This window comes from Zophobas morio, unplaced genomic scaffold (genome assembly GCF_036711695.1).
Source record: "Zophobas morio isolate AGI-343-1 ecotype UQ-CSIRO unplaced genomic scaffold, CSIRO_AGI_Zmor_V1 ptg000002l, whole genome shotgun sequence".
Lineage (NCBI taxonomy): Eukaryota > Metazoa > Arthropoda > Insecta > Coleoptera > Tenebrionidae > Zophobas > Zophobas morio.
Genome location: NW_026972107.1, coordinates 16,297,661 through 16,323,368, shown reverse-complemented (window position 1 = coordinate 16,323,368; position 25,708 = coordinate 16,297,661). Strand labels below are relative to the sequence as shown.

General features: G+C 36.3%; 3 protein-coding genes across 3 annotated transcripts; 1 reads left to right on the top strand and 2 right to left on the bottom strand.

Annotated features, from left to right (window-relative positions):
* Positions 1-211: 211 nt before the first annotated feature.
* On the bottom strand, positions 212-10,173 carry LOC135120154 (uncharacterized protein). The gene is made up of 3 exons (XM_064044503.1): positions 9,961-10,173; positions 2,303-2,423; positions 212-2,015 (listed from the first exon to the last, which is right to left on the bottom strand). The coding sequence occupies exons 2-3, from the start codon at positions 2,418-2,420 to the stop codon at positions 271-273; spliced, it is 1,863 nt and encodes a 620-aa protein (XP_063900573.1). The 5' UTR covers positions 2,421-2,423; positions 9,961-10,173; the 3' UTR covers positions 212-270.
* Positions 10,174-11,116: 943 nt separating this feature from the next.
* LOC135128934 (coiled-coil domain-containing protein 97) lies at positions 11,117-16,784 on the bottom strand. The gene is made up of 2 exons (XM_064056014.1): positions 16,544-16,784; positions 11,117-12,445 (listed from the first exon to the last, which is right to left on the bottom strand). The coding sequence occupies exon 2, from the start codon at positions 12,440-12,442 to the stop codon at positions 11,414-11,416; it is 1,029 nt and encodes a 342-aa protein (XP_063912084.1). The 5' UTR covers positions 12,443-12,445; positions 16,544-16,784; the 3' UTR covers positions 11,117-11,413.
* A 10-nt stretch (positions 16,785-16,794) lies between these two features.
* LOC135128926 (ATP-binding cassette sub-family C member 10) lies at positions 16,795-24,068 on the top strand. The gene is made up of 14 exons (XM_064056004.1): positions 16,795-17,439; positions 17,494-18,058; positions 18,107-18,330; positions 18,389-18,626; positions 18,758-19,026; positions 20,848-21,114; positions 21,165-22,241; positions 22,294-22,426; positions 22,475-22,648; positions 22,695-22,901; positions 22,946-23,168; positions 23,222-23,413; positions 23,465-23,708; positions 23,758-24,068. Exons 1-14 carry the CDS (start codon positions 16,795-16,797, stop codon positions 23,998-24,000), a joined length of 4,701 nt encoding a protein of 1,566 aa, XP_063912074.1. The 3' UTR covers positions 24,001-24,068.
* The last annotated feature ends 1,640 nt before the right edge of the window (positions 24,069-25,708 follow it).

Genomic DNA, 25,708 nt, shown 5'->3' with positions numbered 1-25,708 from the left:
ACCTACTTGTACTTCTCCAAATATTTGTCGTTCGTGTTTACAAATTTACATAAACTTCTCAAAAGATAATATTTCTCATACATATTTGTACGTTAATAATTCGCACAATGTATTGATTAATGAACCGGCTTGTGTGGCAAGGTTTCCCAAAAGACGACACATGCTTACGAAATATTTTATTAAATCATCTAAATATGCAAAAATAAAAAACGTATAAATAAAAATAAATAAAAAATTATAGCACAAAATATAACATTAAAAATCACAAAATTAAGCCTCCATGTGGAGTTTTCTAGCCTCTTCAACGATTCCTTTATGATACTTTTCACTAGTCACATCTTCACCTACTTTATATCCGAACTGGAGCTCCGTTTCTTTGACTCCTTGGTCCTTTCTCCTTTCAGCTCCGACATCACTGAAATCAATGGCACCCAATCTAGTTTGAATCACATGTTTTAAAGTTTGGAGATTCCCGGATCTCGCCTCTCGCGAATTTCCTTCTTCTTCTTCTTTCTTCACATAGTTATGCAAATGTTTCACGCGCGTATCCTCCTTATCGTCAGAGATCTCATTCGTCTCTTGTACGCGTATTCCATGATATTGTTTGCTCGCTCCGTACGTTTTCACTTTCGAATGACCTTGGATTATTAAATACAGAGGACCCCTTAAAGGTTCCGTCGGCTGTTTATAGTGTTTAAAAAGTGGATCTGTGGTTAAAGATGTTGTCATTGTCGTTGTTGGTATGGTTGTCGTTAGAGTTACATACGAAGATGGTGTTGTGCTAGTTTCTATTTTCTCAGTGGTTGATTCTTCCGCTTTTTCTCTCTCTAGAGCTTGTCTAATGGGATTAGTCGATTTTTTGTACACAGGACTTGTGGTTACTGGAGGCGGTTGCATACTTTGCATGCTCTGTATGGTTTGCATGGTTAAAGGAGTTTGGGTCAGTGGTGGCATGTGGGAAAATATCATCATATTCGGTGGTTGTCCCACTAAACTCTCTGGCGGTAAAATAGAAATGTTGTCCATAGCAGTAGAGTGCACTTGAGCTTCCGTTTTACCAATCTTCACGTAAGTGTTCGATATGTCCAAATTATCGTCAGACACTTGACCTTTATGCATTATTTCTTGTTCAATTAGAGGAGGAGGCGTAACATAATTAATGTTATGATCACTGTTAGCTGCCACTAATGGCTGACTTGTTAGATTACGTCGTGGCGGTGCAAACTGGATCTGCATGTACGGCTCCGGAGGCTGCAAATGTTTCTGAAAAACCACTTCCTCTTTGTAGGGTTTTAACTTTTTCGTAGAATAAAGTGCCGGATTTGGAGTTAAATTAGTCGACGTCTCTGTAGTCTTCCAGTCGTTGGCATTACCCAAACTACTCGAGTGGTACACCAAATTGGCCGCTTGTACTGTTACTTCCGCATCAGGATTCGACGTTTCTGTGTTAGTTACAGGTACATTCGTGGATGTCACAGTAAGAGAGTCGACTGTAGTAGTTTGTACGTCAGGTTTTTGTACGGGATACGACGACGCCGGATTTGGTCTCTTCGTTATCATTGGCGGCGGCATCAACATCGTGTAAGGCATCCTTTGTTCGTTAGTCTTTGGAAAAGAGCCCTTGTTTTTTGAATAGAACGAAGGCGTGAAGTACGACGAGGTCATCGGAAAGTGTGGTCTCGTGTTTCTTTGACCGGTGAACTTGGGTCCGTCGACGAATTTCAGAAAAGAATCGTACGTATCTTTTCTCGAATCAGCAACTGAGGTCCCGGTGCTGGGTTTTTTGGACGACACCCCCAGCAACAATATTTCGGTCTTCTGACTTTCGCCGGGCAGCGGAGGGTCGGGTTTGCGCAGAGCTGGGTCGATCCAGTAGTGAACCCTGTCCAGGACTGGTGGCACGTAGTCGTACGTTGGGTCATTTTTTAATGGATCGCCTCTTCCGAGCGGCTTCCATTGATCGTAGTCCATTCGAGGCGAGAAAAGACCGCGCAGGTCTTTGGAAATCGGATTGTCTGAAAAGTTACAAACGCAAATGTGAAGAAAATGCTAATAAGAGATAAATAAATATGTAACGTAAACAGTATTGTAGTATAGGTCAGTATGTCACCAGTGTATTATAGCTAGTTAGGTTAGAGTGTGATGTCTGTATTGTTTACTAATTCTTATGACGCCTGAGATGTGATTATCAATGGTTTAACTCGTTTTCTTTGTTTATAGTAGCTAAATATAGGAAGTGCTTGTTTCAACAACTTCATCTCTTTAAAAAAAAAGTGTGGTCAAACAAAGGCTGAGGGCGTACCATTAGTTGGCTGAGTGAAATTACTGTCGGTCGGAGAAACATCTTCGCTCGAAACCAGCTGGAGATGTGCCCATATAAAAATCCAGCTGAAGACACGACGCTTATTCCTGTACCTCATAGTCTGAAAAAAAAAACGAAGCATTAGACGCCGCCGTGTCTGCTAAAGCCATGTCAACAATCAGTACATTGTAGATCAGAGAAAGTAGGTATAATCACTGACGTAACATTGTGCAGATATGCAGACTTTGTGCAGTGTTACTCATTTTTGGCTTTCGCGTAAAAACAGTAGAAAGTTGTGGAAAAATTCGTCGAACATATGGTAATTTTTTTGCGTGACAAATATAAAACGTGTTTTCATGTAGCCTCCAGTGTGAGATGCAAGACATTTTCAAAACCTAACGTCACAGTCACGAAATCGTGACGAAAGCTTGAGAGGCCCACGCGGGTCGATGAAATTGATTATCGACTGCACATAATGTAGATGTAACGTATTCAAATGTCGGTCACTTTTACCATTACCCATTACCATAATCACGGCCTGGCCAATCCTAATGGTTCGGCGCACCGAATGAGATTATTTAGCGTTTTGGAAATATCGAAATGTGCCGTAGACGAAAGTTGTGGGACGGTTTTGATGACATTACCAATTCAGAATTTTATGGGAGATGGAACGTTTTCGGTGCTGCGACAGTTATGTCCGTCTTCGGAACTACTCGTCGTCGAAGGTGATGCAATACCAAGTTTTGTACAATTTACCAAAGTGCCGGTAATGCGAATGAAGAATTTTGGGGCACATTTAAGTGTGAGCAGCAATACTTATCTTGGCGAACCATTAAAGTGCTTCCCAACCGAAGTGTTTCGTGTGAAAGGGGGCCTTACTTGTTAGTTTCTGTTCCGAAGCGGCGCAAAGCAATATACAACAATATTAATTTCAATTTGTCCCACTTACATACCGCTCGAGCAATAATATTTACGTCAACGTAAATAGTAAATCTCTAGCGCTACTGCCATTGATAATTCCTTTCTCAATAGTCTTACGTGTACATAAAATATTACACTGATTAATACTGTTGCTGGCGTAGGCTGTGGCAAAAACAAACGAACCGTGCCCATTCGGAAGAACTCTATCATTACTGCAGGTGTTTAGGTCTAGACCACACTTTGCCGTTAAACTCTGGGTTTAGAGGTGTGCTTAAATGAATTAAAATGGAACTCATCCACTTGCGCAAGAGTTTTCTCTAGTCCATTCTTTTTGGTCACCTTTCATCAATGGACTCTCTCGGTCAACATTTTAATGCCACACCTGAGATTTCGTTCGCACTCGAAGCGTCACGCAGTCTGGGAAGCTGAGGAGTCTTATAATGTTGGTTTCAGGGCCGGACTCATTAACCTCGCGTTTGGACAAACTAACAATCTCCGAGTATTCTTGCGATCGCTCAATCCAAAAAACGTCTAATTCCGCGGAAATTGAGCTGCTTCTTCTGACCTCGATGACGATCCGAACAATTAAAAGGTTTTGGTTTATAGGAAATTGTCGAGATCTTATCGAACGTTGAAACAAATCGTCTTTAAATAAAGGATGGAAGGTCAGTGGGTTAAAGTAATAGAGAAGAGATCGCCATCGTGACATCTATGCAAATTTTTATTTCGACTTAGTTCTTTCATAGATAGAATAACCATTGTGTCTTAATAGAGAAAACTGATTATTTCGTGCCTGTTATTACCGTGCAGATGTGCTATTAGAAACTCGCGCAATTATCGTGCGATCTCCGTTTAAAAATCGAATTTTTAGCCAATGTTACCATTATGTTATAAATGCTCTAGATCATATCAAAATCGAAAGTCAATGAAAGTTTCGTCATGCTTTAACCACCATTGAGCCGGCATCATAAAGTGACCCTTATTGTTGCACTTATGCGTCGGTATCCATTATTTATAAAGTTGGCACAATAGAGGCAATTTCATAGCACTTAATCGCTTTCAAACCGAAAGCCGTAATGCGGGAAATGTTCGCGAACATATTTAACATATTTTTCCGATTACATTTGCACGTTATATTTTTAACTAATAAATGTCAAAATGTTAAAAGCTCTTAATCCGACTTGACTCTCCAAATATCTCTAGTTTTTCAATTATTCGTGCCGTTAGAATAAAACAGATATGGGTTTCAACTCCAAACATGTCTACATAAATGTCATTTTAATGAATTGGACTGTTACGGTATATCTAAAAATATTTGCAAGCAGACACTTTGGTTTTCCTTCGCACCATCGACCTCAGTTCCTGGTGAGTCAGCACCCATACTTGAATATTATTAACAAAATAAAAAAAGTAAATGCGCTGCAGCTGCAGGAGATGAAAATTTAAGCGATACAGGTCGCACAAGTGAAAATTTTTCAAGTATTTAGTGCGTGCGTTAATTTTATGGAAAGTCTTGAAGGGAAAACTAATCGTGTCGTGTTTGTTTTGCGAAGATTTGCACATTTTTTAGTTTCACTTTATCACACTTATGCTACTTTTCATTATAATGAGATGTGTTTTTGATTGAAACTCGTCTGATCTGGGCTCGGTTCTGTGTGAAAATATTTGCCGCCATAATTTCTAATATAACAAAATAAACCGCTACAGTGTTAACTCAAGCTTAAGATAGAATGATTCCAGTTAATTCATAAATTTATTGGCCGCGTCGCTAATAATGCCACTGATTTATTTAAACGCGCTGTTGGTCATAATTTATGAAATTAAGTATTTTCCACAGAACTGCAGCGAAAGAGAAGCAGAACGAGCTAGTGCGGGGGTTCTCCTAGACTCCAGACAAACAAACGTTTACCGTTAATGGCGTGACAATAACAATCAATTTGGTGTGACGTAACTTATATAATTTATGTCTTTTTTTCGATACAAAAATATTCAAATTAGCGTCGATCTGTGGACAAAATGTCACGACGTTATAAATTGCTACAGCAGTTTAAATTTTAAGCCGCTGTCATTGTGTAAGGGTCAATTTTTTTTAATCGAACATCAAGTTCAGTCGAGGTCATGGCAGCTGACAGTTCGAGTCCTGCCCTGTCGGCTTTTGTCCAAGAATTAATCGTGCCGTTTCGAGAGTGGAAAAAACAAACCGATTGTCGGCGAGATGCAAAACGGCTTGTTCTCGACGGTAACAAATGGAGGTGTGCGTAGGTCATCGGCGGTAACATCGACTTAAGAGGTGGCGATACCTCCCAAAGATCCACGGGTGTCGTGAGAACACCCGAAACCATGTGGGCGAATGTGGGTGGACTTACACCATCTGTCACAGGTACTATTAGAATAACGTGTGATCGGATTCGTGACAGACGATGTTTTTATCAATCGACCGTTCCAGATGGAAAAACTAGCTAGAGCGTTAAATATTTGCTGGAATTTCCAAAGCGGAGCCGACGGAAAATTAGAAGACACACTATTTAAAGTGCAATTACACAAATTTGACATTCATGGTATAACTGATTTGACTAGAAGGTCAAAACAGAATTTATAAAAATTGTAATATGCCACGTAAATGGATAATACACTAGCGATGTTTTTTAACTTCGAAGATTAAAACCATATTCCTTAAAACTGTTGACCAAATTGCGACTTTTATGACATACATTTATTAAGCAAAGAAAAATATTCTTACAAATCCCTGGACCCAAATATAGTTTAATTTTTCTTTTAGATATTGACCATGTTTTAATTCACCTCTTAGTGTCGGCTACATGAAATCGATCTGACTGTCATTATTCAAAATAATTTTGTATCATTTTATAATAACTATTACGAAAAATAAATTAACGTATAGAATTTTTTTGATTTTTCTCAAACTTGATGTATCGTTGAGTTAGTGTGGCTTTTTTGAATCAGCCTATATAATCTTAGTACCCAACTGCAACTCTTCCCGGTAAATTTAGTGTCGGGTGGAAAAACTGAGCAAATAATAAAAAATATTATACGATCGTTTTCTGGGTTGGAACCGTGTAAATTGAGTTTTTGGGCTCAACGTTTCGCACACTTTCGTAAGTGGCATCTTCAGGAGCAGGGTTAAGAATAAAGCAAAAGAGCACGGTAACTCAGTATGTCAACCATACCAGAGGCGAAACTCTTTTTTTTTAATTTATTGGCCGTGCTCTTTTGCCTTATTCTTAACCCTGCCTCTGAAGATGCCACTTACGAAAGTTTACGAAACGTTGAGCCCAAAAACTCAATTTACACGGTCCAACCCGGAAAACTATCATGTATTGATTCCGATCGTGAAGCCTGTGAAATTAATAAAAAATATTGATTTGAAAAAAAAAGAAAACACAATTTCTGTGCTCTGTATACACATACTAATCAGAAACATATTTAAAGACGTCACGTGCTTTTCTGCACGAATTAGATTGTGATAACAGATCAAAAAATGTGTGGCAAATGTTGAAGCTTCACTTCATTGATAAGTAGGATATATATGTTACGTCCAAAGACGTTAAATATATGTGAAGTTCAATACAACCCTTTTTCTAGTACCTCTTCAAAAAAATCGCGTAGTAGTGCAAAATTTTGAGCTCTTAAGAAATAATTATAAAAAATAGAGCAATAAATTTCAAAAACAAATGTTGAAATTTGAGAAAAATCTCTACTTTATTTTTAAAAAGTTTAGTTTTCATAAGATGATTTTGTCAATACCATCTCGGCAGCTAAAATAAGGTGCAATTTTACAACCCATGTAATATTCTAAATTGAATTTTGTGCAATCTAACAGTGGAAATTAAAATTGGCGTCATGGAAACACTATAATTTCGATAGAATTGTGTAGAAATATCGAAAATTTAGTTAAAAAGGGTGGATCACGTAAAAAATATCATTGGAATTTTTGGTATTTATCACTTATTTCTGGCAATGTTATTAATTATTTAAATTATTTGTTATGTTTAGTGGTATGTATTGAATTAATATTTCAGGAATAGATTATACAGGTATATTTTTCATAAAAATACTTGAAAGGACAGGTATATCAAACAATTCCTGTATACTTTGTTTTTTAATAATTTTTTTTTCTCTTATATACATACTTAACTAGTTTAATTTTGTAAATAGATGATATTATTTTTTTTAAGTCTGCTACATCGGCGCAGTTTGGTATTTTCCTAAAATGTACGATGTCCTGTAAAGATATAATAAATTAGAATAAAAAATGTGAACCTTCAGTTATTCTGTGATTTTTTTTACAACATTTTCTTTTAATATTTTTTCAGGAGTTAAGGGTACCTTATTGGTTAATAGACCACAAAGCAGGATTTCTAAAATATATTACAATAAAAAGTCGCAGTCTTTTCCGTCGGACAAAAAAACAGTCTTATAAAATGTATAAAATAATACCAATAGAATAGTTATTTATCAATTTTACTTTATTTTTCCAAAACTTAGGGCCTATTTTCTTGTCAACAATTTAATTGAATTTAAGTCAACAATTCAAATGAAGGTGCTGTTTTATATAGAAAAATTATTACAAAAACGATAAGTAAAACATTTTGGGAAAAAGTTAACCTTCAATTGTCTCTTTAAATCTTTAAATTTTACGGCAATATCTCAAGCATGGTTAACGATATAGAGACTACTGACTTGGATTAAAGTAATTTGATAAAAGTTTAGTTTCTTATATCGTAAAACTGTAAAGTTAGTTTTTTCTGACAAATGTAATGTTACATTTTAGTTCCAAGTAGATTTTTAGATTAATTTTGTGTAATTTTCCTTTACTGATTTATACATACTTACTTAATTTTAATTATCCTATTCAATATTCTTAAATGTAGTACCTAAATATATTTAATGCCTACGCAAGAAAAGGTACTCTAAACGTAACGTAAATATATTCAACAAAAACAAATTATTGGAAAATATTGAAACATTGCTCTTTTTTTCTGGAACTTTATCCAATGTTTTAACGACATGCAACAGGTATTTAAAAATTACTTGCAAATATTTGTGATTTCTCTGTACACCAGAGTTGTTGACTGATGAACAGAAGACTACACTTACAAATTAAGTTATCTTCCCATAAAATCAACGTCCAAATTGTCATCCAAGTGTGTTTGTACATCTAGGCAAAAAACTTCCATCTTGGAAAAAACCTCCTCTGCATCTATAATATCGTGAAGAAAATACAAAATTATACTTTTTAAGTTTAATTAGTTATATTTGAAAAATCTCTAGAAAACTTAGTAGATAAGGCCTGTTTGAATTTTCAACGCAGACATTTTCAAAAATAGTTTTTTACTGATATAATCTTGTACGAAGATAACTCGCTTCAAGTTGTCTTAGTCACACCTATTTTTTGAAAAATATTACAAATATCGTTATTGTTATATTTTTTAACTGAATCAGTTTGTTTCGGAAATTTTGGATAAGCTCTTAAAGTTCTTAACCAAATTCCAACTGAACTTTTTCAGGAATGAAAGCTGCATTTCCTCAAAAATTCTGTTTTGGCGCGTGGTATAAATTTGGTGCTCCCTCGATAAATTCAGAAAAAGAAACACTTCCTTTTCAAAAAGAAAAACCGCCATCATTTTCGTACAGATTGAAGTATTGTAATTATTTTTTATATTCCTAAATAAACAAATTTTTGTGATTGTTGTATTGCATAATTTCTCTTCTATATAGGTAGATAATAATTTTGATTTTACATTGTTGGCTTTTTACTGTTTGCACACAAAATGTACATTAGTATGAATTTTATTTCGACACATTTGTAGTGATATGGAATACACTGTCAAAATATTCTCTCTGAGATATTAACACAAAAGTTTATAAATTATATACCTATACTTTACAAAAAAAATTATACATGCTATAGTGTATTTTTACAACTTCCTTTGTAAAGAAAATAACAAGTAGCCATTATGAATACTATCCTGTTACATAATATATACCTGTAAATCTAGAATATTGTAGTTTATTACGTTGTACAAAATTTTAATATTTCCAATTAGCAACCCCTCCCACAGCACTGCGGCTTCGCCTTCTGAGAATTCGTGGTAACTTGCCGCCCAAGGGGCCCAACATAACATCTTTTTCATTATCAATCATGCAAAGTTTATTAATTTTTTGTTGTTCGGCAAAAATAAATGGCAGCTCGAATTGTTCTGTTACAAAAGATTAAGACGTTAACTCGACAAGAAGACCCACCGTAAATCGTAAAATTTTACGGCATGCGAACTTGCAATTTATAATAATTTAATGTAATTAAAATGCAATTAAATGCAAAACTGAACTCTTGACTTTGATTTTATTCCCCTTACAATGTAAAAGCTTCCCTTGGCGGGTCGAATAAGCGATGTCGCTTATCGTTTTCTCGAAATCGCAATCGCCTCAGATTTATCGCGAAGTATCATTTTATGATCTATAATTATACATTGTAAAATAGCAGGTGGTCCGAATGCATAATTGTTCAAATGTGATTAGAATAAAGGCGTCGCTTGTGGCTTTACAAGAGATAATTTCGTTTGAATTTAGTTCGGTATGTATTTAAATACGTGCAATTTTATTATAACCCAGTGTGTGTTAGCATTTCCTTGACTTTTTTAAACGTCGCAGATCGGGAAAAATTATTGGAAGCTATTCAACGAAACAAATAAAGTAAATAAAAATGTAAAAATTACCTTCAGTTTGCGTTTCCTTCACCAGATATGTATCTTCAGTGACAACGTTCCATGAATTTGGTGATTTACCCGAAACTGAGGATGGCACACATGGTAGCAAAAACGAGCCTCTTTTGTTCACACTTTTTGAAATTGCGTGAAAAGTTCTTAGCACTATTGTTAATTATTCGATTGTGTGTTGTTCGTAAACACTCTATGTGAAGACTGATCACACAAGACCAGAGAATTACCGACATGACCCCCTCCCTCCCACTTTTCTTTATTTTCTCTAGACCTGATGCCCTCCTCCCTAACAAACTCATTCACTTCCAAAGACTCTCATTGTGAAACCAGCTGATGTAATTTGGAGTGTCTATAAAGTTCAATGACTAACGTGGCTGTCAACATTTGATTTTCACACAGTCTGGGCCGGAAAACCGGAACAAAGCCCGGTGAGGCCGCGTTCCGCTCCGGGGAGAGTATGGTTAACTTCCGGGCATTACCTTCGCCCAATAAGCTACACTTACACACCGATTCCCGTTTAACGTCGGCTAGGAAAATTAAATAATTTGGAGAATTGTGTCACTTTAGCGTCTGACCTGATTTATACGAGACCAATTTTATAATATGTATAATTTAGATACACACCTGGAAAAGTCACGTTCCCTAACTGTGTCTGAAATAATGTAATTAAACAAATAATTTTGTTAACATGTGTTAATTAAAACTTGTCGAATATACAAATTTAACATAATTATCAGTTTCCGGCAGACGAACGAATCAATACTATATATCATTACCAGCGACCTAATCTTGGTTTTTTATCTGTCTTCGTAGTACCTGGTTTGAATTTTACTTTGTCTAGCTTTTGCCCACTTTCTCTTTGGACACTGTCCACTATATTCGCTTCCGACATTCTTTGTTTGACCCCTGCTGAATATTTTATCGCTTGTTTACTCATTAACAAACGATCGTGTGGTCTGATGAAACTTACTATGCTGCTCTTTATCGCATTCTTTTACCCAGATAATTAACATTTGTAAAGTTATTTTCTCAATGAAAAAGAAATGGCCGCTCTTAATTTACATTTTTGGAAGACACACTGCGTTCCAAGACACCTAAACAGATTTCACACGTAACTCCCGCACGTCTCAAATGTAAAATTAAAAAATTAATCATGTGTAATAAATATAACACTTTCTTTTTATTGGTACGTGTGTTACACAAGTCACGTGTGTAGTTTATATTATAGTCATAACTTTCATAGTTTCACTGTCCATAAGCTTCTGCATTCAATTAATTAAATGATTTAATTTTTACAACTTACACAACGAGAAACTTCTAATTGTTCCCTAAATATGTACAGACTATTCGCGGTTGGTTCTTACTCTAATTACCCATTAACCTGATTGCTAGCACTGATACTAAGTTTCACTGAACATTACCGCGATACTGCACACTTTATTGTCTGCGTTTATAACTTCTGAATGTCTTTAGACAGTTGAGATACACCAGGATGTTGATTTAGACCGCTCATGAAAATGTCCAATTCGTCTTCCGATTCTTCCGGACTCTGTGAACACGGCACGGTTTCCGGTTCTTCCGCATCGAAATATTTCTCCTCTTCGTCGTTCTCCACCATTTCATTGTTATCGTATTTCTCATTATTATCAACGCTATCGTAGTCAAAATCGTCATCTTTTCCATCCAAAAAATCTTGATACATAGTCGAAACAAATTCTTCTTTCAACAGTCTCTGCTCTTCGGGTGCTACATGTTTAGTTTTAGCTTTTTTCGCAGATTGTGCAGTCGGCTCACTTAGAAATTCTCCCCACTGGACGTGCGTAATTTTGGGGCTTTTTGGCGAGGTCGACATCTCGTCGTCAGAGTTACTTTCTTCCTCTTCCCGTACTTCATCTTCGTATTCTTCTTGTTTTTTTCTCTTCACTTGAGCGTTATCTCGTTCGATCCCCTCCATTAAAACTTTTACTAAAGTCGAATTTTCATTGATGTTAATTCTATCTCGTTCTTCCCTCTCTTCTTCAGTCATATACTGACCTACTAGTTGGTCGTATAATAAAGGATTGCGTTTCATCATTTCAATTTCGGAAAAATACGAGTCTTCCCGAATCATTTCCTTCAGAGCCTCATACCGCCGGTTTTTCACATTTACTTGCTTCTTTTTAACGACTGTTTCAAGATGATTTTTGAGTACGATGTTGATTTCGTCGCTTTCTTCGCAATTTTGCGTAAACTGTTGGAAGAAGTCCAACTGGCTCCGTTGAAGGTATTTACCAAATCTTACGAGGAAATTTAATTTACTTTTGTTATAAATTTCTAACGCGATGTTAGTTTTTTCTTGCTTGCTTAGGTCATCCTCTCCTCTCTGTTGACTTTTAAAACAGATTGTTTCATTGTTAGTTAAAAAGTCTATTATTTGATCTTTATCAATTATTTCGGCTGCTGATCCCTCCGGTTGATCGATCTCCACTTCCATTGTCATTTTCTGTAAAAGTAGACCTTGTAAGTATTATTTGATGAGTAACGAAGATATTTAAAAAAACTAACGTAGTTTGTACACCTGTAGCAAGTCATTATTTATTCATTCTAGGACAGGTGTATGCAAAATATTGGGACATTTGTGTCTAATCAAACGTACTCTTTAATGTTTCGATTTAAATTTCAAGTAGAAAAGAAACTGCTATTCCTGAAAGGGTGAGGGAATGTTTAACTGAATTAGTGCGGCAAAATAGTTCATGGTGTTCAACTAAGTTTATCATTTTTTTAGTATTTAAATATTTCTAGAAAAACTAGCTGAAATTGTTCCCACTGTTTTCTAGTGTTTTTTTAAGTAAAAACCATAGATATTTTGTTGTAATTTTCAAAATCAGCATCGTCTATTATAACTGACGAAAAATTTTGGTAAGTTATTTTACCCATTAATTACATGAAGAATTCAAAACACATCCTCAAGGTTCCAATTTAAGGTAGAAAAGTTTTTTATCGGGCGCGTGCATCAAAATAATAATAGTATCAAATATTTAACAACTTTCTTCACAAGAAACGGCTAAATATATAATATGATTCAGCAAAAAATTTTGAGCAACCAACTTAACTGCACACGATTTTTCGTTTTTTTTTAAATAAATACATATTATTTAAGTATAAAATTTAAAAAAGTAGTTACTCGTTACATGCAACACTCCACAGGTTTTTTTTGGTACTGCCATGTGGTGGGTTGGCCGTGCTTTGTTTGGATGAAGTGACTTTCTAGAAGCTACTTCTAAGCCAGTGAATTTGTTTTTGGTTCTACCTTCAACCCTTAGAATTAATATTATAATTTTCTTCTAGATCAGGTTTTTAAGGAATCAATTTCTTTGGAATTCCAAAATTACCGAACAAAGACATGTAATTTTGTCAATCTAGTTTCTCGGTGTGACGATTATTATCAACAGGTACTAAACTGCCACAGACAAGAGCGAAAGCTTCACAAAACTTACACAATAAAAAAGTGTGTTGTCACTAATGATGATCAGGAATATGGGTTCTACTCATGAATAGGTGCATATATTCAGTTTTATTTGGTTTATATATGTTAAAAACAGTGGTGAAAACCGCATTCCCAAATTTCCTTAAGTAATTGAAATATTCACCTTCAAAAGGTACGTGATGAAACATTTTTTCGTAATTTTAAAAAGAATTTGAAAATAACCTGTTGAAAAAAACTGTTCGTGGGTTATACCTACTGGGTGTATGGAAAATGGCGGATTAACTCTCCGCTACGCTCTAACAATCAATTGCTGAGTATGGAAAAAAATAGTAAAAAAAAGCCTTCTCAATTCCTTCTCACATTTTGGTGGAGTTATAATGATTTTAAAATTGGTTCTTTTCCTAAGTTTAAGAACTATATTCATTATCACAATAACTAGGAATAAAACGTTAATATTTCTCTCGCCCATGACCATGTTTAATTACCATTTTAGAATGTACAAAGATACGGTTGTGTTGTTTTTGTAATAATTTGACAACAATGTTTGCAAAATATAAAGGTACAAATCAGCAAAAATCGAGTAAACAGTTAAAAATGTTTGACGTATCAAAAATTGTCAAAGTTTTCAAAACGTTTAAAATGTTCGCAGTTAATTTTAGGTCCTGTGGTGTTTTATTTTCGGATAAATTTAAAGGAATCTGGGTTTTGTTACTGGATGAACTTGAAAAAATCTTTTGAGCTTTTAGTGTTTTATTCTTTACGAATCTGAGTGCCGCAATGTTTTTTTTTAATTCGGGAGACTCTTGAGTATCAATAGTGTATTATTTTGGGAGATTTTTTTGTAAATTATTTAAAAGAATTTTGGGGGACTCTGGTGTTCTATTTTTGACAAATTTTGACCTGACCTGTTTTTGAGTTAATTTTGCGCCCCGCCCACCCGCCTTTTCTTTTCTTAGAAGGTATCTCATTTGCCAAAATCGGTCTTATTTTAGCAGGTACTAGCCGCGCCATCTATTTTCTTAGCGGGTATGTCATTTGCCAAAATCGATCTTATTTTAGCAGGTACTAACCCCGCCCACCCGCCCTCTACTTTCTTAGAGGCATCTCATTTGCCAAAATCAATCTTATCTTAACAGGTACTTGCCCCGCCCACCACCCTCTCTTTTCTTAAAGGGTATCTCATTTGCCAAAATCAGTCTTGTCTTAGCATCTATTAGCCCCACCCACCCGCCCTCTCTTTTTTAGAGGGTTTCTCATTTGCCAAAATCAGTTTTATTTTACAAAGTGCTGATGACTAACTTTTACAAAAAAATGATCAAAATTTGGAAACTTTACGAGCTTACTTATAAGCACAAAACAGGAATTTTAAACATCTTTTCTAGCGTTTAGTTGGTTATGCTTTTTTGATTTTTCTTTTGTTGGTTAATTTGTTTTTGTTTATAATTAATGAATGTTTTATTAAATGTTTGTTTTCATTAATGAAAAATAACAGCTTGTTTTATTAATAATAACGCAAAATGATTAATTACTACTGGTTGTTATGGCATTTGTCCGTGCAGTGTTGCCAATTTTATTTTTATAAAATTACGTTTTTTTCGTAATATATATCATAAAATTTTTTTTTATTATTTTTTGGGACTCCCACAACTCCCGTACTGAAGAGTTAATCCGCAATTTTCCAGACACTCGGTATAGACAATGGAATTTTTAATTTTTAATATTGGCACGTTATAGAAAAATCAATTTTACTGAAACAAAATTACAAACAAACATTAAAGGAAAAAGTGGGACTTGTATTTTTTTTATGCATATTTCCCCCTTTTATTTATATTTTTGCTCATACAGTTTTATTAATTTTTTAAGTTACTGTACATGAAAATTTTATAATATACATCTTAACCCACTTTATAACATGCAGAAAATATTTATTTTTCTGGAGAAAAGAACTTCAAAAATTGGGGAAAGAGCTCGCCACGAATTTTCACAGTAAAATAACCTCAAATAAGGCAATTCTTGTTAATAAAAATACTCTGATAGACGAACAATGTTTTCAGCAATATTGCAAAATTAGAAGAAATTAGATGGAAAAACTTCTGAAGAATTAAAAAAAATCATAAAAACGACAAACCCTATTTTTAATGCTTAAAAAAATTAAAATAAATTACAATAAAGCAGACACTATCGTGAATATTTTGCGTTATCATCTTACTCAAAAAAGGTGTAAAAACATGATCAGGATGAAGATATGAAAACTAAAGGTACGCTTCTACCTGTCGGCAGCAGATATTGTAGTACAATCGTAAAATTAAACTCTCACATTATCGATAATTTTAAACTTAAAATTGATCCCTACTCAGTAACGTTGCTTTAAAATTTAAACTCAGTGGCATCGCTTTCAATGAGACTTTCTTAACTCATCTGAATTTTACGTGGGCGAAATTACATTAAGATAGAAGAAACCCAATACATCCGACCAATCTATGCCGACCGTACCTTAATAAAACATCTGTCAGGTAATCCAGACTATTTTAACCAAATCGACATCTCAAAAACCAAATTTCATTCTAAGTTTATCAAAGTTGTGTTAGTTTTTTTTTAATTGCTTCTACTGTTTAAGTTTGACCACACACGTGCATAATTTTCATACACTTCGATTCAAATCGTCCATAGAGGCAGACTTAACACACTGACTTAAAAAAGATAGATAACGTCATACCTCTGATTAACTCTCGTATTTGTTGTTACAAGACCTATAAAATTGAAGTGTACGAGTCTTCATTCATTGCACTTGCAACTTTTTGATCTAATTTCTTTTATATTATATTGTTTAAACGTATCGTGTACAGTGGTCCAGGGTTGCGATGGATTGATTCGATAATTGAGTAAGTAAGTACTAATTTAGATAAAAATCGAAACTAGATAGACAAATGTAATTTTAATGCACCAGCTGCCCTCTATGATTCATTCATGTCAGATAAGAATGAAAACGAGACCCACAGGTTGGAGTCCGCACTAGAATCGCAGAAATGTCAGTGGTTTAACCTAAGAAAGTGCTGTTTGTAATGTAGTTTCTATAAGTTGAAAAAAATTGATTCGTTATAACACAAAACTTACCAAAGGAATGTCCAAATCAAACTCTTCTAATTACGTCAATGTAGCGTAAGTCCACTACCGCCTATCCTTCATTGTACGCCTTTTGTTGTTGTTAATAAATGATGATTGGTGACTCATCCCATTCAGCAAACCCAATCATTGCGAAACCTCAATACCAAGAGCTGCGTACTTTAACTTAAATTAATGTAATGCATCAAAATAATTTGTTTTTATGACATTTGTATTTATTTACAGAAATCGAACTTAACGACATGAACTTTAGTTTCGAGGACCCTCCGCTGTGGCGTTGGGACTGGGAGAGCTTGTGCGGCCCGGGAGGTTTAAAAATATGGTCACCCCAGCGGCACGACTTGGGACTGTGCTTCCAGCAGCTGTACCTCCAAATCCCAGTTCTTTCTCTTTTTGCTTGTTGTTCGGCGTATTATTTCGGCCGTCACTCGGGTTACGTTACTCGAGGACGGGTTCAACTTTATTCCATCAATTTCCGTTGCTTTATTGCCCTGTGTTTAGCACTGCTTCCTTTATTACAAATTTATGTGGACTTGAATGTTACTCAAGACCAGATTTATTATATCTCGTATTTTTTGTCGGCGGTGCAAGGCATCACCTGGTTTTGCCACTTCGGGTACACCTTGGTGTTAAGGAAGCGATTGGGTTTGAGTCCCAGAGGGCCGGTTTTTGTGTGCGTTCTATGGACGCTATTGTTCGTTTTAAACGTAGTTTCCGTGAGGAGTCATGTACTTATCTATAAATACACGATTAGGCCGAGTTATAGCATCTATTTAGCTTACGCCTTCAGTATTTGCCAGCTTATCTTCCAGATCGTCTATGCCTTCACTCTCATTCCTAGCGAAGGGTCCACCACCTATCTCAATTTCGCCGATAGGTACACCGAGGTAAGGAAAAATTTTTAATCTTCCATTGTAAAGCGAGTTCTGCGGCGATTTCAGATAGGAGAGTCACAGGCGCTACTTGGCAATGCCTACATCCGCTTCACCGAAGAGGGTGATCCCAGTTATTTGGGGGTGGCGATGGAGAACGTCACTTGGCTCTCTAAATTATTATTCTATTGGGTCAATCCCTTAATGGAAAAGGGTGTGCAAGGCAAGCTGAGTAATTCAGAAGACTTGTACGATTTGCCTTTTTCCCTAAATTGCGGTACAGTCAGCACGAAATTAGACAAGGCGCTCACCGGTAACGTTGACGAAATAAGAAAGCGATTAAATGTGTCAGATCGGCATTTCACCTCATCGATTTCGAGCCATTCAACACCCACTTCGCCAGACGTTACTTTTATTGGAGTTAAAAGACACAATGTGTCGTTATTCAAGGCACTGCATAAATGTTTTTGGGTGCAATTTTACAGCGTCGGTGCTTTAAAATTTACAGCGGATTGTGCCGGCTTCGCCGCCCCGATGCTTTTAAACAGGCTAGTCAATTTCATTGAAAATAAATCGGAAGACATAAAATGGGGCTATTTGTACGCATTCTTGTTGATGCTGGTGACGTTAATCTGTAAGATCTCGAGATTATTGTAGATTTTGGATAACGAGAGTGTTGCAGCGTCGTTTTGCGATTCGCACTTTAATTTTTGGATGGCGATGGTGGGGCTGAGGATGCGTGGGGCTCTAGTTACCACGATTTACAGAAAAACACTAACTGTGAGCGGAACCGTTTTAAATTCCGCCTTTTCAGTCGGCGAAATCGTAAATTTCATGTCGACAGACACGGATCGTATCGTCAATTCGTGCCCGAGCTTCCATGCTCTCTGGAGTATTCCATTTCAAGTAAGAATTTTGCCGTTTTCTTCTCCGGAAACGATCGTTCAAGACGATTTAATTTCAGCTAGCGGTTACTTTATACTTGTTGTACAGCCAAGTGGGTCTAGCGTTTGTGTCAGGTGTTTGCTTCTCCGTGCTCCTAATTCCCATCAATAAACTAATCGCCAATAAGATCGGAAGCCTCAGCACACTCCTAATGAAAGAAAAAGACGCCAGAGTTAAGATGATAACAGAAGTTCTGAGAGGGATTAAGGCCATTAAATTGTACGTTTGGGAGCAGCATTTTCTCCGCCTTATCACAAGTACGTTGAACACAATAACAAGCAGAAGTATTTAGCAAACTGAAATAATTACAATAGGTTGTTAAATACTCGAGTCGTCTTTATACACTGCCGAATTTTTGGCTCAATTAACTTCAAAGCTCGAATTTCAGAATTAAGGGACAAAGAACTGAAATACTTAAAAGGCCGGAAATATCTTGATGCGCTGTGCGTATATTTCTGGGCCACTACCCCTGTTTTAATTTCAATTCTCACATTTGGAACTTACGTGCTAATGGGAAATAAATTGACTGCGGCCACTGTCTTCACGGGTATTGCCTTACTGAATATGCTCATCAGTCCCCTGAACGCCTTTCCTTGGGTGCTTAACGGACTTACCGAAGCGTGGGTGTCTATCAAACGGATACAAAGACTGCTAGACGTAAGTTATTATTAATATCTCAAAGACTTCTTCAGGCCGTACCACCTTTTAGTAACATTTTACGACTAAACGTTAGTTTTCAGACGTCTATAATCGGTCCTAAATGTTTCGTAGGCGTGTCCCAACGCTCCTACTATCTCTTAACAAATCTTACATTTTATAGTTTGATTTTTTTATCTTCGCACACACGTCATACTTAATCGTACGAACGCAAAAACAACAATCTGAACTTAATACATACGTCAGTATTCGCAACATCTAAATTACAACTTTTAGATTAAACTTCGGAAATAGATAACTGTGTTTCTCTGATTAATTATTATGATTGAATTGTCAGGTGATTAGTTGTTTTAAAGAAGCATAAGTCTGATGCAGTTTGCACTCAGATTTTCAACTTTTTTTTTTGTAAAATTTACATGCTATTTAAAACTTTTGCCTTTCATTTAAAAGAGACACAAAATCATGGAGCTCTACGGTTCGTGCCCATTTTTAAGGATTTAAGGATTATTTTTAGAGTCCATTTTTGCACATAGAAGGCTGCTCGTAAAGAGTTTTTCCAATGTAGTCAAGAAATTCGAGATGATCAAAAGAGCCCGCTAGTAAGCTATGCAATTTATTTTTAAAATAATGATGATGGCAATACCAACGCGTTTCTTGTTTAAGCGGACAGTTGCGATCAAATAACTATCAAATAAAGTGTCAAATAACTACAATGCCAGAATTATTAATTTAAAAAATAAATTTCATGACCCACTCGAGGGGTTTTATTCGATTTTATGGTACGAGATACAACAAACTGAAATCATTTACTATAATCGACTGTACAAAATAATTTCCTGTTAACTAAAGCAACGATGGACATTTTTCTTTTCCAAACTAATAAATGTTCAAACGAGCCACCATGTTCTGAAAAGCAGAACACAACTCGTGAACCACATTTCTTCAGTTTAAGGTTCATAATTTTTAAGGCTAACCCTGTACTAATATCGCCTTAATTGCCACCGACGAATTTATATATAATCTCATATTTTCCTATACATTTTAATGATATGGTTTTTGTCGGCTTTGCTTATTGGGTTGTGGTGTCGTTGAAGGGATTTATAATTTTTTAGCTATTTAATTTTCAGATCAATACTTGAAATTATTGACACTTCTTTGATCTGTGAAACTGAGTATTCATTGGGTATTGTTTACCTCTTTTCTTTTCAATTTTTAAGTTTGTTAAAATGATACGAGGAAAAATTTCATAGCAGGCGTGGCATTTGAACCCACGTCTCTCACTTGCAGGGCGGATATTCTGTCCACTGAACTATCCGACGTGGTGATTATCTGTCCTCACCTTCTACGTTATGATGTGCCGCCACAGATATTTTTACTTGACCATTAGGAATTGGAAGTCCTGTGTTTATAAGATGTTTAATAACATTAATCCACGATTTGGTATTTCTTGATCATTCTAGTTTTTTATTTATGTCTTTGATCTTTGGAATATAAAATAAGTAAAAATTAATGTTTCGGAATACAATCCCTTCATGAGGCAGTGTCTTGTGTGACGTATTATTCTTGAAAAAAAAATTCATAATGACAAATATATCAATTGTTGCATAGTTCTAAATGAACTGTTAATTCCAGTAAAAACAACTAACAAAACGCCTAAAAATAATTCAATAGAAACAACAAACACGATAGATGGTAGATGTAGGATTTGTATGTCGTACGAAACTCATTCTATCTATGAAATGAGATTTTCATCATGTGTGCAAAAATAAAATAATCATTTTTCGTTTGGGCCCTTTACTTACAAAAAAAAATATATTTCAGTTAGAAGATTTAGATTTAGAATTATTTTACAACGAAACTCTGTTAGAGTCAAGCCAAAACACTGATATTATAATAGAAGACGGTACATTTAATTGGGGAAAAGAACTAACTACCGAAGAAAAAACCCGTTTACACACCACTCAAACCAAAAAAGCGTCCAAAGGCAAAGGTAAAGGAAAACGAACAACGATCCGACCTGATCCCATCGAACCCGCGGACCCTAACACCGCATTTTTACTTTCCGCCATAAATCTGAAAGTCAAGAAGGTAAGCAAACCACTTCCTAAATTTTTCCCTTTTACTATTACTCATTAAAGGGCGAATTCGTGGGCGTGATCGGTTCCGTCGGCTGTGGCAAATCGTCCCTCCTTTCCGCCATTCTCGCCGAACTGTCAGTGCAACAGGGTGAAATCGCGGTAAGCCAAGTGGAGTCAGGTTTCGGCTTCGTCACGCAACAGCCGTGGCTCCAGAGAGGCACCGTGCGGGAAAACATCCTGTTCGGCAAAGCTTTCGAAGATAACCGCTACAAATCGGTTTTATTCGCATGTGGTTTAGCCGAAGACATTTATTTGTTGCCAGCTGGCGATTTGACTGGTGTGGGAGAGGGCGGCATGACTTTATCTGGCGGACAGAAGGCGAGGGTGGCGCTCGCTCGAGCCGTTTATCAGGACAAGGCTGTTTACCTGCTCGACGATATCTTATCCGCAGTGGACGTCAAAGTTGCTAAGCATATCTTCCAGAATTGCATCATGGGGTTGCTGAAGGACAAAACACGGGTTTTATGCACCCACCATGTAAATTATTTGGTGCACGCTGATAAGATTGTGTTAATGGAGGGTGGCGTTATCAAGCAGCAGGGGAAGCCGGCGGATGTTTTGGCGAATATGGACGATATGTTGCCCATCGAGTTGGAGCTGGGGGAAAGTACTCAATCTTCTCTAAGTTCGTTGATGGACAGCGTGAAATTGGACAGTACAGGCGAGGAAGACAGAGATAGTTTGCTTTTAGATGAAGTTAGCGAAACTGGTACTGTGGAATTTAACGTCTACGTCACGTACTGGAAGGGTATGGGGCATGCTTTGGCTTTCATGATTTTGTTATCTGTGTCCATGATGCAAACGTCCAGAAATATGACGGATTGGTGGTTGGCTCGGTGGGTTAGCGACTCAGATCCAAGTAAAAATTGGAGTACATTTTTTGATGATGAATTAAATGAAGGACACTATTTCGACGGTTATTCTGATAGTTCCGCCATGAATTACTACTTAAGAATTTACATAGAACTTGCATGTATAAATACAGTTTTTACGATGATTAGAGCGTTCTTGTTTGCGTATGGAGGAATTGTTGCAGCGTCGAAAATACATAAGTTGCTGTTAAAATCCGTTTTGAAAGTAAGTTGTGGAAATTGTGTCCGTCGGTGTTTTGATTGAAGTTATTTTTAAGGGGAAGTCTACGTTTTTCGATGTGTCCCCGATCGGTAGAATTCTCAATAGGTTTTCGAGCGACACATACACCGTTGACGATTCTTTACCCTTTATAGTTAACATTTTGTTGGCGCAATTCTTCGGACTTTTAGGTAGGTTTTTTTAAATTAGTAATAAATCAACTATTTGTGCAATTTAAGGAACCGTTGTCATTACCATTTACGGTTTACCCTGGATCTGTCTGGTGCTAATTCCACTCGTCCCTGTCTATCACTGGTTACAGTATAATTACAGGCTAACATCAAGAGAGCTAAAACGAATTTCTAGCGTTACACTTTCGCCGGTTTACAGCCATTTTAATGAGTCATTGCAAGGTATTTCGAAAGTAGTTTTTAAAGTAATGTCTATCCGAAATTTTAGGTTTAACGACAATTCGTGCAATGCGAGCAACTCAGCGTTTCAAGCGCGACAATGAGGATAATGTGGATGCCAATATCAAGGCACAATTTGCCAGTCAAGCGGCAGCTCGATGGCTGGGCCTGAGACTTCAGTTTATTGGGGTCGCAATGGTTGCGGGAGTCAGTTTTATTGCTATCATTCAGCATCAATATGATGTCGCAGATCCAGGTACGTACTGGCTTAATAATCCGATTTCTATAAATTTTGGTCAGGTCTTATCGGGTTGGCTTTGTCGTACGCGCTGTCTATAACTTCTGCACTAAATGGCGTAGTTAACGCGTTTACCGAAACAGAAAGAGAAATGATTTCTGTGGAAAGAGTTAATCAGTACATTAAAGAAATACCCCCTGAAAGCACTCATTTCGTTATCGATCCGCCTTTCGGCTGGCCAAGCCAAGGAGTTATAACGTTCAAGAACGTCGTTCTGAAGTATAGGTGAGTAAAAGACGTACTTATCGCACTTGGTTGTGAAAATCTGGCTAAAACAGGGAGCACTTACCGCCTTCGTTAAGGTTCGTCTCGTTTGAAACGAGGCCGTCGGAGAAAATTGGTGTAGTTGGAAGAACTGGCGCTGGAAAAAGCTCGCTCCTATCAGCACTTTTTCGAATGGTTGAGCTTTACTCAGGCTCAATTTCAATTGATTCGGTCGATATTTCGAGGGTTTCTTTGCAGTCTTTAAGGTAATATTTATTTATTTAAGGTTATGAGTTTGTGACGGAATAATGATTTAGGTCTCGTTTGTTTTGTATTCCCCAAGAGCCGTTTCTCTTCAGCGGAACGTTAAAGGAAAACCTTGATCCTTTAGGCGAATTCAGAGACAGCGAGATGTGGGATGCTTTAAATAAAGTCAATTTATGTGATACAATTAAGAGGTTGGGTGGATTGAATAATATTGTTGTTGGAGGCGGGGCGAATTTTTCCGTTGGGCAAAAACAATTGATTTGTTTGGCGAGGGCTGTTTTACACAACGCTAAGGTAAGTTCTCGGTCGTAACGAGCGGAATCTCTTTTATCTTGTGTTTTAGATACTGTGTATTGACGAAGCGACGGCTAACGTCGACCACGAGACTGATCGGCAAATTCAGCAAACGTTAAGATCCGCTTTTAGAAAAAGCACCGTATTCACGATCGCCCATCGAGTTCAAACTATTTTATATTGTGATAGAGTTCTGGTAATGCATGATGGACAAATCGCAGAGTTCGATCAACCAGATAATTTACTCGCAGAGCCAAACTCCCTGTTTTATCAGTTGGTTAATCAAGATTAAAAAATTATTTTTACGTATCGCTTTGTGTCTTATTTATAACGTATTTTATAATAAAACTGTAATACAGCTTTCTGTTTTTGATTCCGACAAGTCAGAGTACAGTTTGGGGACATTTCACGTAATTATTTATGGAGTAATAAAATTTTATGCGCAAACTTTCGCGGATTTATAACAGGATGTTTACCTCAAGCGCAAACAAAATTTTTTAACGAAAGCTTTTCACATATTCCATTAACGTGTAGGGTCAAAGCGGGATTACGCGGGATGCATGCCTTAATATTTATTATATCACGCCGAAATCCCTTAAGTTGAAGCACGTTATTTATAAATCGGAAAAGCGAAAGCAGTTCAATCCTTGCCGGTCTGACTGTGTGTTGTCGGCACTACTTTAGAAATGTACCGAATTATGTAGCTGCTTACAAATTGTTTACATCGTCTAAAAATAGCACTTAGAAATTTATTAAGTGGGACTGATTAATTTCCTTGAACCGACGTTTAAAGCTTTAGAAATGAAGAATTGATATATTACATGTCGCGGGCTTGTAACAGAAGCACCTTTAAGTTTTCATGTATCGGTTACTAAAGCGATATTAAATAACGCGATGGGTGGACAAAAAATTCTTAAACACCGACAACATAAAACAGCTTAGTTGAAGGTAACTCCTCTTTTAAAGCGAATAAGTATCAATAAAAAAATTTATTCGCCGGTGAAAGAAATATTCATATAGAGAGAAAGTCGTTTAAAGGGCCACATTTAAAATTCTGAAAAGTAGGAGCGCGGTGAAGTGCCTTCTCGTCATATTCATACGCTATTTCGAGGCGACTTGAAACTTATTCACGACCAGCACAATGCTCGAATGAGTGGAGGCAGTATGTAAAATATCCCTCTTCAATTTCGCTCCAAACACATTTCCATTGTTTAACGATGCATTGAAAAAGGATGACCGTAGCCGTGGTAGCCCAAGACGCACTGGAGGGATGTATAGAATGTTACACTAATGGCTTGTTCAAACTGATGATGAAATTCAAGATGCACGAACTAATTTTTGCGGAACGTTAATTGCTCGTGGGGTTGTTAGAGCAGATGATCCAGAAAATTGGAGATTGCTCGCAAAAATGTGAACGGAAGTGACATCACCTTTTAGCGATCTTCGGAATTCGGGAAAACCTTGGCATTTTTGAATAATAAATTAGTCTGGAGCTTGTGCTGTTATATAGTCGGTTTGACTTGGAAGTTTCTAACAATGCTAGATTAGACACAACCTAGTTGTAAAAGCTGGGAAGTTGGTTCTAATATATTATGCTTCCCAACGACAAGCATAGGATTTAAGAAAGTTTTATTAAGTTTCTAAAGAGGCGGATTGTCTTAAAATAAATCCCCTCTATTATTAAAGGTGGAAGGTGGCTTTTACTACTTGGGATTTTGTTATCGCCACGAAAAATGAGTGACGTCGTAAGAGGAATTATTCCTGTTGGATTGTCAGAGCAATCACCATAAAACTTTTATCGTCCAAAAAGTAAATGTCTCTTTCGGTTTAAAACGAACAAACAGCTTTACTACAAGTATTAAATAAGCCTTATTAGTTTCTTAGTAACAGAATAAATGCTACTAAATTGCTTTGTTTTAAACGTCCATTACCTAATCTTCAGTGTTATTATTTCTTTCGTTTTTATATTGTTGATTACATATACTTTTATAGATGTGCTT

Excerpts from the sequence above, each read along its gene's own strand:
- LOC135120154 (XM_064044503.1), bottom strand. The coding sequence starts at position 2,420 with ATGAGGTACAGGAATAAGCGTCGTGTCTTCAGCTGGATTTTTATATGG. Across the intron at positions 2,016-2,302 it reads TTTCACTCAGCCAACTAATG|ACAATCCGATTTCCAAAGAC; the intron begins GTACGCCCTCAG and ends GTAACTTTTCAG.
- LOC135128934 (XM_064056014.1), bottom strand. The coding sequence starts at position 12,442 with ATGACAATGGAAGTGGAGATCGATCAACCGGAGGGATCAGCAGCCGAA.
- LOC135128926 (XM_064056004.1), top strand. The coding sequence starts at position 16,795 with ATGAACTTTAGTTTCGAGGACCCTCCGCTGTGGCGTTGGGACTGGGAG. Across the intron at positions 18,059-18,106 it reads GATGCTGGTGACGTTAATCT|CGTCGTTTTGCGATTCGCAC; the intron begins GTAAGATCTCGA and ends AGAGTGTTGCAG. Across the intron at positions 22,427-22,474 it reads GCAATTCTTCGGACTTTTAG|GAACCGTTGTCATTACCATT; the intron begins GTAGGTTTTTTT and ends GTGCAATTTAAG.